The sequence below is a fragment of the Artemia sp. Qi Xiang Cuo genome, unplaced genomic scaffold, assembly GCF_049724085.1.
Source record: "Artemia sp. Qi Xiang Cuo unplaced genomic scaffold, ASM4972408v1 HiC_scaffold_3198, whole genome shotgun sequence".
NCBI lineage: Eukaryota > Metazoa > Arthropoda > Branchiopoda > Anostraca > Artemiidae > Artemia > Artemia sp. Qi Xiang Cuo.
Window position 1 is genome coordinate 5,523 of NW_028300592.1, and position 20,885 is coordinate 26,407.

General features: G+C 35.8%; 1 protein-coding gene across 1 annotated transcript in view; it reads left to right on the top strand.

Moving 5' to 3' along the window:
• Positions 1–2,885: 2,885 nt before the first annotated feature.
• LOC148938506 (gamma-aminobutyric acid receptor subunit beta-like) overlaps positions 2,886–20,885 on the top strand; it is an 84,073-nt gene continuing 66,073 nt past the window's right edge. The window contains exons 1-3 of the mRNA XM_089107740.1: positions 2,886–2,917; positions 7,685–7,788; positions 14,497–14,564. Of these exons, the coding sequence (XP_088963866.1) occupies positions 2,886–2,917; positions 7,685–7,788; positions 14,497–14,564 (204 nt within the window). The remainder of the gene's footprint in view (positions 2,918–7,684; positions 7,789–14,496; positions 14,565–20,885) is intronic.

Consider the following 20,885-nt stretch of genomic DNA (forward strand, 5'->3'; position numbering starts at 1 on the left):
GCCTTGGGGGCACAGGGTGGGCCTTGGGGGGTCGGGGGGGCACTTGAGGACCGTTGGGTCCTTTGGGTGCACGGTGGACATTTGGGGGCCGGGGGAGGGCCTTTGGGGCACAGGGAGGGCCTTTGGGGGTCTGGGGGGCACTTGAGGACCGGTGGAGGGCCTTTGGGAGCCCGGTGGTCTTTTGGGAGCTCGATGGGCCTTGGGGGGCGCCGGGGCGGCGCTGTGGGGGCGCGGGGGGCCCTTGGGGGGCGCCGGTGGCCGGTGGGGCGCGTTGGGGGGCTTGGAGGACCGGGGGCTTCCTTCGGGGTTGGGGTAGGAGGATTGGAACCCTTTGGGGTTGGGTAGAGGACCTCACAACACTGTTCAAATGGAACTTGTGTATTATAACGACCACACTCAAAACCTCTTCTAAAATCATCTTTTAAAATGTCTCTAACTGTTTCGCCGAAATAATTCCATAAAATGGCTAAAACGGTTTCGCCCAAATAATCCCTAAACGTAAATTCAGCGTGTTCCTTTTGTTTTTGGCATCCCTGCGCTGAGGCATTTCAAATTAATAAGAAACCTGATTCCCGCGCTAAAACAATTCATCGCTAAGATGTTTCTTGGAGAATTGTTTCCTTGGCAATGTTTATTAATATCTTTTGGAGTTTGACCAGTAGAACTGTTTCCGAGGCAATGACATTAATGACTTGGATCTATTCCTGGAGAATCTTTTCTAGGCGAAAATTTTTAAAGTCTGACAGATGATGTCATTGGTTGATTGATCTGTCAAGAAAGAGGAATTAATTTGTTGTTTCTAAGGGGAATTATTGATTCACGGTAGGGGAATTGAGGTCGACAGCACAGGTGTCCTGACTCGTGACAGCACCACGTGGTTTATGGTTTTCTCAGTGAGAAAGTTCCTGTTTTTTCAAATTCTCACTGACAAAAACCATAAAAACAGACATAAATGTGAGAAAATTCCTGTTTCTCAAATTCTCACTGACAAAAACCATAAAAACAGACATAAATGTGAGAAAATTCCTGTTTTTTCAAATTCTCACTGACAAAAACCATAAAACATCCATAACCATCCATGAAAACAGACATAAATGTGACAAAATTCCTGGTTTTTCAAGTGAGAAAATTCCTGTTTTTTCATTCTCACTGAGAAAACCATAAACCACGTGGTTAGTACGGGACTCTATGCCCATATTTGGGGTGCAAAAAAGTTATAGGTGGCAGCAGGGGTGAGGGGTGGGAGATATTATGGCCATTCTACTTATTATCGCACTTAGTTAAGAGAACAAAATGTTTTGTAGCTGTCAAAATACAAATTAGAACGAGCAAGTCAAAGATAAGGAATTAGACCGGGCGTTATTAATGCAACTATCTATAAAATTGCAGGCTAAGGACAACGTTCTTAGATTTTGTCATGAAATAGAAACCAAAGACATATACATATGAGACAAAATTATACTTGGCAAGGTCCTTCAACAGTTCCGATTGTTATTGTATTTGTGTTTTCCTTGCGATTAAATTCGGATAAGTTTTGTACATTTTTAGTATTATATTGTACTGATCTTCGACTAGCATTCAAGATCATTTTCAAGGTTTAACAGGAGGCCCTCCTTCTATATCGCCCAAAATTTCCTCGAGAGTTTCATCTTTATTTTCATTGTCATTGAATGGTTTTTTGATGTCATACATGTCAATGGTAAATCTATTCAGCATAGCGGGTGTAGAATCAAAGTCCCTGCAGCACTTTCCCTGGCAATTTAGCCTAAGTCGGATGGTCACGGTAGAGTTAAGCATTTAAAGGTGCATCCTGTTTCGAATTTTGTACTTGACAAGATTCATGACAGAAAACACTCACTCGACGAAGGGGTTGCTGATGGGTAAGCTTAAGACGGTAAGAGCTATGTCGAACAAAGATCAGGTTTTCCCGCTCTTTTCTGTATTTTTTTTTTTTGAAATTTGACCACCTTCCCATTTGGTTTTTCACGCTAAGGATAATGCACGCTTTAATATTTGAAATATAGGTGGTCATGAAGCCTGGAATGCGATATGAGAATCCTACGGGGTTCTGAAAATTCCACCTGTCTTTATAGAAAGATTTGTGAATCTGTCAGTAGAAGTTGTCAGTAAACACTAGACTCTGAAATTTTGATTTTTGTCATTGTTATTGTGAAGGCAAAATGCGTCCACTTTGCGCCGAATTGTTTTTTTGACATGCGCAAAATCGGCGCAATGCGCCAATTTGAAAAATTCAATGCGCAATCAACTCAATAAAGCGCCCAAATGGCGCAAATGCGCACCACCTGGCAACTATGGCAAAGGTGTTTCGAGTGCGTAAGAGCTACAACCAATGGTTTCTTCCACTGGCTTTTATTGTATTCGGAGTTAAATAAAAATGGCTAAAAACGATGGCAACTTCAATATTATACTTTTTATTTGTATTTGATGTCATCTTTAAGTGGCTTCAAGCTCGTTTTTGAAATTTGTGAAAATGTTTTTCATCAGTCTTCATTTACTATTCTGTCGAATCAGAATAATAGTAATTATTTCTGAATCAATGTCCATCGGGCAATGTTTTGCCTAGAAGGTTTCTTAGAAAATATATTTTTAAACTTTAATTTACTATTATCCTGGGTTCACTCTATATCGCAGCTATTGGTCTTACCATGACTATTTGACAGAATTTTGTTTTGATAAGTCTCTCGTAGAATTTGGGACATGTATTCTCTCCCTCACTATGAAACTATCTAATACAATGGTATCAAGAGAGAAAGGGAATCCAATTCTGGAGTTGCCCTGCTTCGTGAGACTGCGCTTACTTCTTGCTGAATTTGTAAATTGTTAAAGAGTATTCGATCGACAGTTCATTTTTTTATCTATTAAGAATGATATTTCTTCTAACTGGAATTACCTTTCTGTAAGTTTAATAATTAACCTTCATTTTTATTTTCAGGATTGAATTTATTCTGCAGAAGCAATCATATCCTTAAGGCTTAAAGTAGACCAAATGATCTCTTGATTGATTATTATGGTGATTATTAAGACGCTCTCTTAAGCGCTATGAGTTTAGTCTTTAAGCATCACTGGCCGTTTTGTAGTAGCCTGCTAGTTCTGCTAGTCAACAGACGTTTTACAAAACTTATTAAAGAGGCTAGGAGGCGGGTATACAAGAATTGTAAGCCTTAGGTTAAGGGTTTTCGATCATGGAGATTATGATGGCGCCCCATCACGATTTTCGGCCTTTCCACCCAGAAATGGCACCCAAAATGTAATTCTTGGATGTTATATGACACGAAATAATAGCGTTACTAAGTCAAACTTATAAAAACACATTGATATAAAAGATATAATTTAAACGATGCCTTAAACACCTTTCTATGATTGGCTCATTAGCACCGAAAAAAAAGAAAAGAAAAGACATTATTGCTTCCCACGCAAAGAGATGGTTTTCCTTGTTGTTCAAATTGGGGGAGTGGCTGCAAATCTTTTTCATAGGCTATTTGACTACAGTGATTCCAGTATTGTATCCTTCGGTTTTATTCGATGCCATTTTCAATGGGATCTTTTTCGACTATCGTATAAATTTCTTTCTCGCAATAAAATTTTACGATTTAGATTAATCATAATAATAGTTTGACATTCCTGAATTAGCTACAAATGGTAATTTTTGTTTCATGACACATTTTTAAAAGAAGTGTTTTAAATTTCTTATCACCACGGGCTGTGGTTTAATGTTTAATGTTTACTAGGTTGCAACTCTATCATGGTTTAGCACACTGTCAAAATGTTCTGCCCATATCTCTTTATCTCTGTCCTTATCACTAATTGTGATAAACTAATTGTGATATCACTAATTGTCATAGCTTGTGATTGTGATAGAATTTTTCACTGGGACGAGTCCAGATTGAATATTGCATCTCAGTTTTTTAACGTACCAGCAGCCTACAATATTTTTACTATTATGTGGCCTGGCTGCATCTTGTAGATATTCATCAAAGTTATCCATGGCCTCCCCTTCACACCTCTTTAATTCATATTTTAATTCTTTCTCCACTTTCCTTACATCGCTTTTATTGTCATATGATCTAATACTCAAATAATTCTTGTACAAACCCCTCCTCCTCTCTATTAGACATAAAGCATCCTTACCAATATTCTCAGCTGCGTTCCTATTTTTCTCCCTAAGACACAATCAGTGTCTTCACAAGAAATTTTGCTTATTTAGAAGGATGGATGACTTATTTCATCCATCCTTCTATATTGTTGATTTTCGGACTCTTAAGTTTAATATGATTATATGACTGTATTAATTTTAACTAAATTGTTATACTTACAAAATTGCAGCAGTGTATAACCATTACTGTTTTTTTTCCACACCAAATTTAACAAGGATAAGATACCATCTATCCCTTCTTCAACCTACTTGGGCATTCAAATCTCCTAATAAAAATACCATATTTCTACCTGGGATCCTGTCTATTTGTTCTTGTACCTGTAAGTAAAATTCATCTGAGTCACTACTATCTCCATCAGTCGGTTCTACAAGGGTACATGCAACTATGACTGATACCTGATACTGATACCTGATACTGATACCTGATACTGATACTAAGGGCACATGCACTTTCTAGTCATCAACTGAGCAACTACCATTCTATTATTCACCCCTTCCATACCTAAACAAGACTTAGCAGCCTCCTTATTCACCATGAACCCTACTCCCTGCCTATGCACTCTATACTTTCTGCCTGAGTAATTAAATTTTATATCACATAATTTCAGATTTCCTACCCCTGGAATATGAGCTTCTGAAACTCCTAGTAAGTCCAGTTCGAAGCGTCTAAATATGTCAGTCAAACGATAGTTGTTTATTTTTAACGCTGTAACATTCCACGTTGCAATTTTTGTGTTTTTCAGATCATTGCAATTATTATGGCCTCAGGAAAAGGAATGGTCCCAGAACCAGCACAGGACAGGGACTAGTACATTTTCTCAAGTCTGCACGAAGCGCTTAAGCCGGCTTAGAACCAGACAGTAAAAAGTCCCTGGGATTTCCAGTATGACTTGAGACTTTGTGCAATCCTGGGCCCATCTTGGTCACAACATGGTTTTCCACGTTTGACGTTGCTCTTCTGTCAACAAGAGTCAAAATCCTACACAAGCAATCCCAAGTCTATTACCTCCGACTCATTATATATAATCCCTATACATAATGTGATACTATGTGGAGGCAATCCATAACAGATTACTTAGCTAAGAAGAGGTTTTTCAGCCCAAAAATAATAATAAAAAAAAAAAAGAGAAGAATTATTCGTTAATCAGAGTCCAGTGCAAATTCTGTGTCATTTACTAGGTTTGGCGAGCCCCCAAACCATCTCACAGCACCGGAACAGCTCCAACCTTTTATAATCAGCCTATCCTCGTCAGGAATGCAGTTGATGGGAGAGATGCAATATCTCAGGAATGCAATAGGCTATTTAGTTCATTTTCTTGGTGAAAGTTGTTGGGGATCTAAAACAAAATTAAAAGGACTATTTGCATGAAAGTTGTCAAATGGGATATAAGTAAAACTCCAGGAACGGCTGAGGGTATTAAGTTGGAACTCTCAGGACTTCTACTACTACTATCTTTGCCACTACTACTGTTGCTACTACTAATAATAATAATACTACTACTCCTACTACCGCTCCTACTTCTGTAGTCTGATATAATTACTACTACTGCTGTTAAAAAAAAATAAAAAGAGGGTAATTACAACCAGGTTGTCACAACGGCATAGATAGATTATAGATCAGAGACAAAATAGAGTATCAAGTCGGTAGTCTGTTAAAATTAAAGAAAACTGTGATCTGTTTCAATCGAGGTCGAGGCCCGGAGCTAATCTTCTGTACAAAAGAGAAAACACTACGTTTTCATTACTTTGACGAATTTTAAGCCCTTATTTAGTATGAACTTTAATTTGAAACTGTTACCGTGCTCTTTCCCACATAAGAAGAATTTGCTATTCGAAAGCAGATTCAAAGCTTGATCAAGCGAAAACCAAGTGAAGCAACTTCAAATAGATTTTTCTGACGCACATAACCTCCAACAGCCCTCAAAAAGGGCTGTAAGTTATGTAATTCATACAATTTTTACAAATAGTATTTGTTATTGGGAAAGTGGCCATGTTTGACCTTTAGTTTCCAAAAAGACAAAGGGTTTCAGAGCTTTCAGATAATGTTAAGGGAAGTGTTGAACTAAATCAAAACATATTATGTGTATTAAGTTGGAAACTGACCAAAAAGGCAATATTTGCAAGCTACTACTACTACTACTGCTATCACTACTATTACTGCTATTATTACTACTGCTACTGCTACTACAAATGCAATATCTCAGGAATGCAATAGGCTATTTAGTTCAAATTCTTGGTGAAAGTTGTTGGGGATCTAAAACAAAATTAAAAGGACTATTTGCATGAAAGTTGTCAAATGGGATATAAGTTAAACTCCAGGAACGGCTGAGGGTATTAAGTTGGAACTCTCAGAACTTCTGCTACTGCTGTCTTTACTACTACTGCTAGCAATACTACTACTGCTACTACCGTTCCTACTTCTGTACTCTGATATAACTACTACTACTGCTGTTAAAAAAAAATAAAAAGAGTGTAATTACAACCAGGTTGTCACAACGGCATAGATAGATTATAGATCAGAGACAAAATAGAGTATCAAGTCGGTAGTCTGTTAAAATTAAAGAAAACTTTGATCTGTGTCAATCGAGGTCGAGGCCCGGAGCTAATCGTCTTTACAAAAGAAAAAACACTACGTTTTCATTACTTTGACGAATAAAGATTATTATTTTGACGAATTCTAAGCCCTTATTTAGTATGAACTTTAATTTGAAACTGTTACCGTGCTCTTTCCCACATAAGAAGAATTTGCTATTCGAAAGCAGATTCAAAGCTTGATCAAGCGAGAACCAAGTGAAGCAACTTCAAATAGATTTTTCTGACCATATAAGCCAATGATGACCACGTAAAAGTGCCGATCTTCTGATACTCTACCCCTGGCTGGGAAAGCCATGCACAGTAGAGGGCAAGTAATCCAATGCTTCCCTTGTTTCCCCTAAAGTTTCTAGGTATCCATATGAAGCAACATGAACTCTTGGCTTGTCTCACAGGGAAATATCATTAGCCCTCGTCCAAACCAAATATTAGCCGCCACTGGGACCCAAACCAGCAACAATCCGCCTGTGAGTTTGATGTGCCAGTACGGGTGTAGATCATAAAACTAAACTTAAACTCACGCACTGTAGAAGTGGCTTTTTGCTGCAGCCGAAAGAAATTCGTAGTTGTCCAAATTTCATGTTCATCAATCCAGCCTTAGCTCAACCTTTTTGATAAACACTGCTAAGGATCGAATCAAACTTTTTCACTTTCTTGTAATAAAATGAAATTGACAGAATACATAAAAGGTCAGAGTTAAGCTCTTTACCCCGCTAGACACGAAAGTCTAATGATCCGACAGAGTTTGTCAACAATATGTTAATCAAACAGAATATAGTTTCCTTCGGGTCTATGGTTTAGTATTATACTGGGGTTAAAAAATAAAAGTTTTTCCCTGACCCAGCATGTGTCTAGATTCTGCTTGTTTTAGTTCTTCACCATCACAATGCATTGACAAAGACTCCAATCTTATTCCAGAATTTCAGAATTTGCACACGTCGAAAGCGATTGGAGTCACATCAGTAAAAGGGTTGCTGAATTACTCAAAGATTATGATGTGAGGCTTCGCCCCAACTTTGGAGGTAAAAAAATTCTATTTTATTTGCAACTAAAGAGTTTCTGAGACGCTTTAGGGTAAATTTAAGACTGTTAGAGACAAACATTATTGCAGAGCTAACCTAGTGCATTTGTTTAGTTTTTGTTTGCAAATGTTCCAACGCCTTTTTTTCACAACTCAGGTATATATTTGCGACGATCCTTGAGAAAGTCTATCTGAGCCTTAAGAATTCTTCCATTGAGACAACTTATGTAATTTGTCTCAATTTCAAAAAGTATTTTATTATTTTCAATGTATCTATTTTTTATTTTCTTTCTATTTATTATCTTTCCTCAGTATCCTTACAAAAAAAGCACACTCAAAAAGTAATAACAATGACGTACAACGTTATTGTGTGAGCCTCTCTGCTATCTAAGTACTTTTTGCTTAAGTTTCTTTTAAAGTCTTTGAATAAAATAATAATGCCAAACATATTCCCCTTTAGATAAACATAATGCTTGCCAGTTTCTTTTATTTTTGCCTATTCATTGAATTTGAAGTAGGCTTTCATAGAACTTTAGAATACTTGAAACTTTATAGCCCATGTTTTGTTCCTGTTTTTGATATTTAAGATAAAACACATTTTGTTGGTTATCAGGTTTATGTTTCATCTTGCCGAGCCAGACGTAGAGATGAATCGAGCAAGAAATATTGTAAATTAGTATATGGACCACATAATTTTTTTGGTTTTTCTGTTCCTACTGTAGTTGTTATGCCTATTCTATAAACGGTTGTCAAGAATGTATCTAATGCCAAATAGGGAATATGTCTCAAGAAGTAGGACTACAATTTTTTCAAAACGATCCAAAAAACAAATTAAGAACTTTATCCTAAAAACTTGCTTCGGTCATATGTTTGAAAGTTCTCTCTCCCTCTCCCCCCCCACAATAAAAAAAACAAACAAAACATCTTTGTCTGTTTTAGCCGCTTATCAGAACCCTTCGATTTGAAGTAGATGAAATACAAATGTTTTTTAATGTATGTCTTGCTCAGATATTCCATGCCCTTAAATATGAAGAAAAAGCTGATGTACTTCTCAAATGTATCCTTCGTGGCGTCAAAGGGCATTGGTCTAATAAACCCAGCTGTTTTGAAGTTTGGACAAGTTCCAAATTTTAGTGCCGTATATGGTTGCAATGTGATAACCATTTTGGATGGATTTTTTAATACCCCTCTTTCAGCCAAAACAAAGTTGGTAAAAAAAACCTTACCATATGATCGAATTATTTTAAAATACTTCTCAGCAAGCTTCTCAATCCTAAACTTTCTTCTGGTGAATTGGAGTTTGGATTCCAGTCTTGTCTCGGTTGTTCTGCGCCTTTAACGGCTTATAAAAGACAACTGCGGTCCGTCCGTGAAGCTGGAGTTAATTTTCCAAATAGTTCGAAAGAGTGGAAGTTTGTGACGAATTCTTCTAAGTTTACTGATTATAAGAGTGATAATATTCCGCAATCAGCTTGGATCCAACATTATTCTAATATTTTTTCCCGTGTTCATTTCGCTGTGCATAGCCGATATTCCCAACTCCTTGCTAAGTGCCTTCCCGAAAAAATGCAACAAAAGCAAGTCCCTCCTGTGTCAGCTGAGATAATTACTGATTCGATCAGGCGGCTGAAGTCTCAGTCTATTGATATTGATGGTATAAGTGTTTTTCATTTACGGAAAGATTCTCGAGGACTTGTAAAACATTTGCAGCTACTTTTTCAAATGTGTCTTTGCTGTTCTTTAGTGCCTGATAGTTTCCTATGTGGTACTGTTACCTCAATTGTAGAGAGAGGAAAAGACGTAAATAAATGTGATTCTTATAGGCCTATTACTGTCGCCTGCAATATTAGCAAACTTTTTGAATATGTGCTTTTTCCTTATATTATTGATTTTGTGAATTATGATGCTAATCAGTTTGGATTTAGAAAGGGGATTTCTTTTCAACATGCACATCGGGTGCTTACTCTCCTTCTTAAGGATGCACAAACGAAAGGTCAATCATTACATATATGTGCTTTAGACATATCTAAAGCTTTCGACAGTGTTGTGCACCCTCAGGCTTTTTATTCTTTACATCAGCTTGGTATAAACCCATCAATTATTTCTCTGCTACGTTTTTGGTATTCGAATTCATATGTGAGATTGAAATCGAATGGATGTGCTTTTGGAAATATTCCTGTTAAATGCGGGGTTAGGCAAGGAGGAGTTCTTTCGCCTCATATTTTTAATGCTTGTATTTCGAGTGTGATTAATAAGATTCCCTCCAGTTGTTTTTTTGGTTTTTGGAAGTGTCTTGTTTAGCATATACTGATGACCTCCTCCTGATTAGTCGTTCCAAAAGGAGGCTTGAACGCAAATTTAGCATGGTTGGATCTATGCTTAGTGAAATAGGCCTATTATTAAATACTTCGAAATGTGAATATCTACTCTTCAACGCTGTTAATCCCCCTGCTACTCCCCTTGCTTGCAATACCTTTATGGTACCTAGTGTCCCTGTTATCAAAAGGCTTGGTATTTCCTTATGTGAATCCGTAGGAAGCATCCGGCGTAAATTTATTTGTGATTCGAAGGATAAGCTTAAAGCTGGTTATGCGAAAATAGTTGCAAACCGTGGACGTTTTAATAGGCATGGTCTTGCTAAACTCTACTGTAGTTTCTGTGACCATGCGTTTTTATCCGCTTCTGGGCTCCGCTTCTGGGGTATCCGCTTTTTAATAAGCATGATCTGAAATAAATGAAGGTTAATTATTTTAGATATTGTAAGTTCCTATTGTATTTGCCGCTTGCTGTGCGCAATAGGCACCTTGTTGGTCGTTATGGTGCAACAACAATTCTGTCCTCGCTTGAAACGGTGCAAGCGAAGATTCGGCAGGATGCTAGTTTTCGGTTGGGCCCACATCACAGTCTTATCCGTTTTTTTTATTAGTGATTATATTTGTGGTTAGATTGTCGTTGTTCTTTTTTTTTTTTATTGTTTGTATTACTCCACTATTTTACATTTATTGTACAGTGGGTTAAAAATAAAATAAATAAAATAAATAATAAATTATCGGTCGTCACGAACGCATTCATTGATGTTGTTGCGTGGATTGAAAGCCTCGTATCAGCAGATTATGATATGCGTAAAGCGCTCGACTCTCTGATTCACGCTCTTATGCCATTTTACGGCGCAAAAATTGGGGTGAGGCCTTTTATATCAAAACTCTTCGTGATATATCATGTCATCTTAAAGTACACCTGATTCCTGTGATTTTCGTTCATCTAAAACTGCCATCTTTCCCGTTCCAAACTGCTTACAAATACCCACCCAATCCCGATATAGCGCTCGACTCTCTGATTCACACTCTTATGCCACTTTACGGCGCAAAAATTGGGGTGAGGCCTTTTTATATCAAAACTCTTCAAGATATATAATGTCATCTTAATGTACACCTGATTCCTGTGATTTTCGTTCATCTAAAACTGCCATCTTTCCCGTTCCAAACTGCTTACAAATACCCACCCAATCCCGATATAGCGCTCGACTCTCTGATTCACACTTTTATGCCCCTTTACGGCGCAAAAATTGGGGTGAGGCTTTTTTATATCAAAACTCTTCGAGATATATCATGTTATCTTAAAGTACACCTGATTTCTGTGATTTTCGTTCATCTAAAACTGCCATCTTTCCCGTTCCAAATACCCACCCACTCCCGATATTTTAGTTTAAAATGAGAAAGATTCGCGTCTAGGTTAAACACCTTCATTGTTTAATGACGGAGTTCTTGATTTGCAGTCAGCTGGTCCCCCGTCTTTTATTCTTGTTGGTTTTATTTGTCACTCATCTACTTTGTAGACGATATTCTAAATTTGAGTCGTACTATCTAGCGCAATAATTAGGTTTTTACATTGTTATATTCTGAGCATGCGCAGCTTGGTCTCGAGTTCAATGTTCAATAGTCTGAAGTAGTTTTTTTATTTTTTCAATTAAAAAGTAAGTACTAGTAGCAGACATCACTGTCGGGAGCAGCCGGATTAAGTCAGCTAATCACATTACTTATCTTGGTCTCTCGATTGTCTCGTCGATAAAGGTTACACAACAGCTCCTAATAGCTCACATAGATCGTCGAGCTGGTGTATCGTATGCATCTTTTGTCACGAATGAGATTTACTTCAACCATCGTCTTCTTTTCAAACTTATAACTCCGTTGCCTTGACGTGTTATCTGTAGGCCTATATTGCATGTTTTTTTAAAACTATTTTCAAATTAGAACAAGCCGGAATTTCGTTCAATTTGGATTTGTTCCCTGGAATTTCTTCTATGTTTCCCCACGTCGACCCGCAGTTCTAGTCTTGCAAGAACATTCAAGTTTGTTGAACCCCTTATTGTTGCGTAGAAGAAAGTTTCTGTGTGTAATTCCCAGCTATCAAAACTTAACCACATTTGAATATCGGTACTGACACAGTAATCTGTTAATGTTGCAATGTATTTTGAAACTTTTGTTTTTGTCTGTCATTTTTCTCTTTATTCTTTTATTAAAAGAATTTTTTTATCTCTTTTTTTATTGTCAGTTTTCAACTAAAAAGATAAATAAATTAGGAAACCATATCATACAGATTGTGTCGCAGGTACAGAGGCCACCTTCTCCACACTACAATCAAATTACAGTCGCATTGGTCTTGAATTTAACCCACATAAGTCTGATATTCTTCTGTTCAACTGGCGCCAAGAAGAGGTCTCGTCTCTGAGGCTTGGAGAACTGTCTGTAGCCCCTGTCTCGAAAATTATTTACCTTGGTTTACCAATTGGAAAGGATCTAAAAACTACCCGCTCCCTTCTCATTGATCATCTCCGTAGACGCCTGGCATTTGCTTACAATAGAGTAGTCTCATCTAAAATTGGTTTCAACCATTTAATTCTGGCTCGACTTTATAACGCAGTGTCCCTTCCCCATTTGCTGTATATAAGCCCGTTTTGGAGAATTTTTCCCGAGCCAGAGAAAACAAAGCTCAGATCCACGTTTTTTAAGTATGCAAAGTTCTTGTTGCGGCTCCCACCGTGGACATGAAATTCGCGCCTCGTTAAAAATTTTTAAATTGCGGACCCAACGATAGCTATAATTGAACGAATTAAACGGTACAACGAGAAAGTCTCTTCCCACCCTTGGTACCGTTTGCTAAGGCAGTAAATCCATGTCCATTTAATTTTATTTGCACATCTCTTGTCATATTTAGTCTTTTTACCGCCTCGTATCATATTTAGACTAGTTGATTGAGTCCGTTGATTATGAATTGAAGTTATCAAGTATTTTGCTGTAGGTTAGGTTAGTTGAATTGAAGTTATCAATCATATTGCTTATGTATATTCAGTATTTGGGAGTTTAAAAAGTAAAATTTTTTACGTACCTGCAGTGCAGTGTATAATTGAGTTTTTGTTTCTCGTCTTTGTAATTTGTTCGATTATGTGTAATGTGTTGTAATTTTTTTTTTCTTTTTTAGTGATACTCCGTCTTTTGTACCTTTTTTTGACGGGTAATAAACAAATAAATAAAATAAAAAATAACCTATTTACTTTTGAATAATCTTTTGAAGTAAACTAGTCATGTTCGTATGTTAACATTTCTAACTCCTTTTATAAAACTAAAATAAACTTCGGATTCTGATATGCTCAATCACCTTTTTTGGCAGATCGTTTAGATGAACTTTAGAACCGATGCCAGTAAGTTGAAGCGGTGAAATGTCACATGCCGAGAAGCCACCCACCTTACCACTCTTCACTACCCCCTCCACCACCCACACCCCATCAAAAGTTTAGCTTGTTAGTAAAGGGGATTCGAATGTTTGATAATTTCATAATTGTGCAATATGTAGAGTGAGAATGGTATTTAGACAGAATTTCAATTCAAATAAAAAAATTAAACGATAAATACATACTTAACGTATAAAGCTGCAAACTCTCCACCACTTGGCGTGAATCTTGGAGCCCACTTGCTTTGGCAAGAGTGGCTCTTCTCCCCGCTTTCGTCTCTTCTTGCCACGCATAGAACACATTACACCTTCCCTGGTACACCGCAGTTGACTAACTTCTACCGTTTTTGGTGTACATCACCTGCTGTACATAATTTTAGGAAATTAGTGATCCATTTGTTAAATAATGCCCTGTGTACACTGATTAATATTCCAGCTCTTGCAAAATGTAAGGGCACATCTGACGGAAGATATGTTTCCCTTGTGTTTAGGTAATTAAAAAAGATTTTTTTTTTAACCTTGCTCTTTACTTACTAACCTAACACTTCAAGCTTGTTAACTAGACTAAAATGTCATTTTTTCAATTTAAAAGTTTCATGCAAAAAATCATAATTATGAAAACGTGGGTTCTATGACTTTTTTCTTAAATTTATAGTTTTAAAGCATGAATAGCCAGGTGTTTATATTTTAACTCATAAGTCATTCTCTTAGAAAATTTTCTGCTCTACTTATGATGTACAATCAAAATTGGGTTGGTGAGTTTTAAATCGAGATATCGAGTTTTATTGAAATTATGCGTGACACACAATTAAACTTCAGATATAATATTTTTGAGGCTAATTGAACAATTCATTGCCACTTTGTTTCATTTTGTATAATCCATTTTCATTTTCACTTTTAAAATGTTCTCACTTTTCTTTGTTCTCTCCTTTTATCTTCTTTATTTTTTTATTACTGCTATAGATACTTTCCTTTTTTGCAGGAGCTCCTTTGCTTGTAGGAATGGATGTAATAATAGGAACTTTTGACTCAATCTCCGAAGCGAATATGGTAATTTGTAGCTTTTATTTTATTTTTAATTTATACGTCAAAGCAAAATGCAAGGATTGTGCACTCCCTACCTTTTTGTGTATAACTCCAAGCATGCTCGTCTTTCTGTCATACCATACCGAGCTCTACCATACCACGTGAAGGCATGCTGCGTTCTACCACAAAATTACACCTTCTGTCACGCTATGTTAAGCTCTACTAGACCGGGCCATGCCTAGTACTATAAAAAATACTTAAATGAAGTAAGTAAACGTAAATGCCAATTACTCGACAAAATTATGCTTATGGTGCATCTATGAATATTTGTCAAAAAAGCTATTTAGCATTTAAATACTCTAAAAAAATAGTTTCCGATTTAATACCTAAATATAAATATTCGTATCATTTTCTGTCTTCTTTGTTTCAAACGATAATCAAATAAATCATTTCAATATATAGTTTATCACAAAAAGTAAAACACGATAATTAAACTGATTCATGTTAGTAACGGTAGATTTGAATGAACTTCTAGCAATTGTACAATATCAATTGTCATGTCACCCACTAGACTTATTTTTGCAGTAAACGCCAAGGCACTTTTTATAGAAGGGGGTAGTTAAAACTTCAGAAGGAGCTCAGTCGATTGAAAATTGATATTGTAGTTCCCTTTTTAAGAATCAAGAGTGATTGGTGGACAACCAGCCCCCTCCCACGCATTTTATTTTCCCAAACACTTCCAATCAAACTTTTGTGATAGCTATTTTGTTCAAAATAGTTGCAAGGTCCAGTAACAATGTCTCTGAGGATGTCAACCTCCAACAGCTAATTCATCCAATTTTAACATATAGTATTTGTTATTAGGAAAGAGGCCATATTTGGCCTTTAGTGTCCAAAAAGACAAAGGGTTTCAGAGGTTTCAGAGAATGCTGAGGGAAGTGTCGAACTAAATCAAAACACATTATGTGTATTAAGTTGGAAACTGACCAAAAAGGCAATATTTGCAAGCTACTACTACTACTACTGCTATCACTACTATTACTGCTATTATTACTACTGCTACTGCTACTACAAATACTGGTTCTGACTGACTAATACTAAGGTTGGGGACATTGAGGTAAAAATTCGAGGAAAGAATGGGGGGAAATTTGAAGTGAATCAAAACGCAATAAATGCTACAGATTGTCAAAAGGACGTATCAACAATGTCTCAAGAACTGCTTACTGTATCAAGCTAAAATTTCTGCAGCGTCATGAGGGGGATATTCAACTGACTAAAAGGCAATGTGTGCATAACTGCTACTAATGCTGCTGCTACCGCTGTTACTACAACTACTAATACAACACTACTGCTACTACTATTACTACCACTGTTACTACTGCTACTACTACTACTAATATGATACTAGTACTATTAAGGCTAAGGGTATGAAGGTGAATATTTAACAGAATATTAGAGGGAGAATTGAACTAAACTAAAACACATTGCATGCAGGTTGTCAAAGGGCGTTTTTCAGGAAGGACTTATGGTAATTTCGTTGCATGCACGTTGGAACTTTCAGGGAATGTTTAGGGGGAAGATCGATTGACCAAATGCTAATATGTGCCCGCTACTACTAATACTGTAACCCCTACTAATGCCATGCAACTACCACTTCTATTGCAACTAATGCTAAGGCTAAGAGTATTAACGTGAAAATGTTAGGAAATGTTGAAGAGAAGTTGAACTAAGTTAAAACAGACTATGGGCATACAGCTAATCAAAAGGGCATATCAGGAATATTATAGCAACGGCTTATAGTATTAAGTTGAAACTTCCAGGGATTGATGAAGGGGATGCTTAACTGATCAAAAGGCAATATTTGCATACTACTACTGCTACTATTATTACTGCTACTACTGTTAGTAATATTACTGTTCTTACTACTACTACTACTACTACTTCTACTAGTGATATTCCTACTACTACTACTGTGACTACTGCTACAACTAGGGCTAAGGGTTTCATTGTGGAAATTTCAGTAAATATTGAAGGGGAAGTGGAACTAAATCAAAACACACTGTATGCATACAGGTTGTCAAAATGGCGTATAAGCAATATCTCAGGAAAGGCTTCTATGAAGGTAGAGGGGGCACTTACTCCGGGAGCAGAAATTCTAGGGGTATAAAATGTCAAATAAATAATCTAACCTTTGACGATTATAACCACCGAGGTTATATTCTTGAAATTTTAGGATGGAAGAAAATTTTTTCTTAGGATGGAGTTGAAAAAGCAGATAATAAATGAAAGTAATTAATAAATTATTAATCAATTAGTAAAATGAAAATAAATTATAAATTAATTAAATAGTAATAAAGATTAAATTAAGATAATAGTGGTAAAAAACAAATTATTAATTAATTAATAAAATAAAAATAAAATAAAAAATTAAATAATAATAGTTGTCAAATAAAGATAATAATAATTCAAAAATAAATTATTAACTAAATAATAAATTGAAAACAGTTTTGTTAATAAATGTTAATAACAGGAGGGGCAGGGAGTAGGTGTGCTATTCTAGATTTTACCTTGAGCACAAAAGAGGCGAGAACCACCACTGAAAACCGTTATTTCACTAACTGAAGGGAGAGCGTCTGGCCGGAAAAGCTATTTTTAAGAAATTATTTCGATTCCTCTTATTTCGACAAAAGTTAAGCCAATAAATTCACTAGTATCTCATTTGAAAAAAGAAGGAGAAAAAATCCGAAAATACTATTTAACCAGAGTGAGATTCACTCCTCTTAAGCAGCCGGCCTTCACTGCGGGTTGTCATTTGCAAAAGGGATATATATATATATATATATATATATATATATATATATATATATATATATATATATATATATATATATATATATATATATATATATATATATATATATATATATATATATATATATATATATATATATTATATTATATTGCTTCTCCGGGGAACCTGAGATACCGGGGATATCTCTTAATCTTGTTAATGATAATTTAATAAATAGTTTCGACTCACATTCCTTGTCCTGAAAAAAATCAATTGGTAGCATTTATACAAATATACTCAGTAGGCATCTTGCCTTAATCGTCAGGGAAATAATCCATACCCAATCGAACTTTTAAATTGTCTTTCATTTGTCACTGGTTTTTTCTTCAGTCCTATTTTGCCTGATGATGCATAATGTGCATAATACTATTAGTGCTACTACTACTATAGCTAATGCTACTACTGACACTAAGGGTATTAAAATGAAGCTTTCAGGGAACGTTTAGGAGGATCTTAAACTAACCAAAAGGCCCTCTGTACATTCTGCTACTACTGCTACTGCTGCTTCTTTTGCACCTACTCTAAGACTACTGCTGCTGATCCCAGAAATGGCTTAGCGCAATAAGTTGAAACTTTCTGGGCATGTTAAGGGGAATGTTTAACTAAGCAAAATGTAAAACTGCAGTGTTACTACTACTATGACGATTGGTAGTACTATTACTACTGCTGTTACAACTGATAATTCTACTACGACTATTACTAGTACAGCTACTACTGCGACCACTACTACTAGTACTATTGAATCTAAGTGTAATGCGATGAAACTTTCAGGGAATGTTGAAGAGCATTGTGAAAACTAGATTGAAACACGAGTATATACCATCTATTGAATTCTGAGGGGCCCCCGTACCAAACAGGTTGTGTGTGTACTTTCAAGTAATTGGGTTACCAGGCTCATTTAATACCGGTCCTATTAAGGACAAGTTTTTTCTGACGTAGATTTCTAGTTCATGATATACAAGTTTTTTTTATGTTAAATCCGTGGTAATTCATATTTAATTTTATTAGTAGGTTTTTTTTTTTAAAAACTTGGCTATTAGTTTAATGGGTTTCATTAATATAAAGAGTAATGCATTTGAAAAAGGTTAATTAATCATTTATTTTACGAGATTTGAGAATTTTTTTTGCGAAAAGATATTTGCGTAAAGGTATTGCGAAGGTTTGACATTGTGACTTGACCTAGCTTTACCTCGCCGATGTGATCTGTATAATACATAAGTAACGTTTGAAAAATATTGTCAATTTAAAAAGAAATGGCTGAAAAGTGTTCTGAAGGGGGGGGGGGGCAGAGAGGGGGGACGTGCACGAAGGGTCAGGTAACGGGAAGCCCGGGGCCCGGGGGTGTTCGGTTGGCCCCGGGTGCAGGTACACGGGGAGTCAGGGGCACGAGGTGTATCCCTTTTTTTCGAAAATCGGGCCCCCCTGTTTTAAAAATCCCTTTTTCTTATGAGGCTTGGAGCATTTGTGTCAACAATACAAAGAATAAGCTCAGATACTTAATAGATTTGACGTTTACAAGAGACATTGCTAGAAAGTATTCAATAGCTTAATTGAAAAGTAACGATAGAATAACATTGTGACTTGACCTAGCTTTACCTCGCCGATGTGATCTGTATAATACATAAGTAACGTTTGGAAAATATTGTCAATTTAAAAAGAAACGGCTGAAAAGTGTTTTGAACGGGATGGGTTGCATAGAGGGGTCACTTGCACGAGGGTTCAGTTAAAGGGGATACAGTTGCATGGGGGGTTTCGGTTATACACGGGTTCAGTTACAAGTGGATTCAGTTGCACGGGGGTATCCCTTTTTTCGAAAATCGGGCTCCCTGTTTTCAAAATCCCTTTTTCTTCTGAGGCTTGGAACATTTGGTGGCTAGATATTAAACGTAATGAAATTTAGCACGGAGGTTCAGTTGTACAGGGTTTCAGTTATACAGGAGTTCAGCTACATGGGGGTTCTTTGTGTTAAATAAGTACTTTTTGTATCTTTTAAAAGAACTTTACGGGGATTGAGAGACTCAGATGCCTAATTCCGTATGATTTTTCTTTACTTGATGGTCATTAAAAACGAAATTTATGTGTTAAATAAGAAGTTTTTGTATCTTTTAAAAGAGCTTTATGGGGATTGAGAGACTCAGTTGCCTAATTCAGTGTGATTTTTCTTTACTTGATGGTCATTAAAAACGAAATTTTTTTGTTAAATAAGTAGTTTTTTTATCTATTAAAATATATTTACGGTGATTGTGAGACTCAGTTGCATAAGTACGTGTGATTTTTATTTAATTGATTTTCATTAAAAAAGAAATTTTTTTTTTAAATAATTATTTTTTGTATCTTTTAAAATAGCTTTAAGGGGATTGAGAGAGTCAGTTGCATAATTCCGTGTGATTTTTCTTTACTTGATGGTAATTAAAAAAGAAATTATTGTGTTAAATAAGTAGTTTTTGTATCTTTTAAAAGAGCTTTACGGGGATTGAGAGACTCAGTAGCATAATTCCGTGTGATTTTTCTTTACTTGATTGTCATTAAAAAAGAAATTTGTGTGTTAAATAAGTAGTTGTTGTATCTTTTAAAAGAGCTTTACGGGGATTGAGAGACTCAGTTGCATAATTCTGTTTTATTTTATTTACGTGATGGTCAATAAAATCAAAATTTTTTTTTTAAATAAGTAGTTTTTTTATCTTTTAAAATATCTTTACAGGGGTTGAGTGACTAATTTGCCTAATTCCATGTGGTTTTTATTTACTTGATGGTCATTAAAAAAGAAATTTTTGTGTTAAATAAGTAGTTTTTGTATCTTTTAAAAGAGCTTTACGGGGATTGAGAGACTCATTTGCCTAATTCCGTGTGATTTTTCATTACATGATTGTCATTAAAAAAGAAATTTTTGTGTTAAATAAGTAGTTTTTGTGTCTTTTAAAATAGTTTTACGGGGATTGAGAGACTCATCTGCCTAATTACGTGTGATTTATCTTTACTTGGTTGTAATTAAAAAAGAAATTTTTGTTTTAAATAAGTATTTTTTTTTATATTTTAAAATATCTTTACGGGGATTGAGAGACTCAGTTGCCTAATTCCGTGTGATTTTTATTTACTTGGTGGTCATTAAAAAATGAAATTTTTGTGTTAAATAAGTAGTTTTTGTATCTTTTAAAAGAGCTTTACGGTGGTTGAGAGACTCAGTTGCCTAATTCCGTGTGATTTTTCTTTACTTGTTTGTCATTAAAAACGAAATTTTTGTGTTAAATAAGTAGTTTTTCTATCTTTTAAAAGAGCTTTACGGGGAGTGAGAGACTCCGGTTCCTAAGTCCTTGTGTATTGTCTGTACTGGGTTTTATTTACAATCGACATTTGTGTCTCACTTAAGTAGGTTGTGTATATTTTAAAAGAGCTTTACGGTGATTGAGAGACTCAGTTGCCTGATTCCGTGTGATTTTTCTTCAATTGGGGGTAATTAAAAAAGAAATTTTTGTGTTAAATAAGTAGTTTTTCTA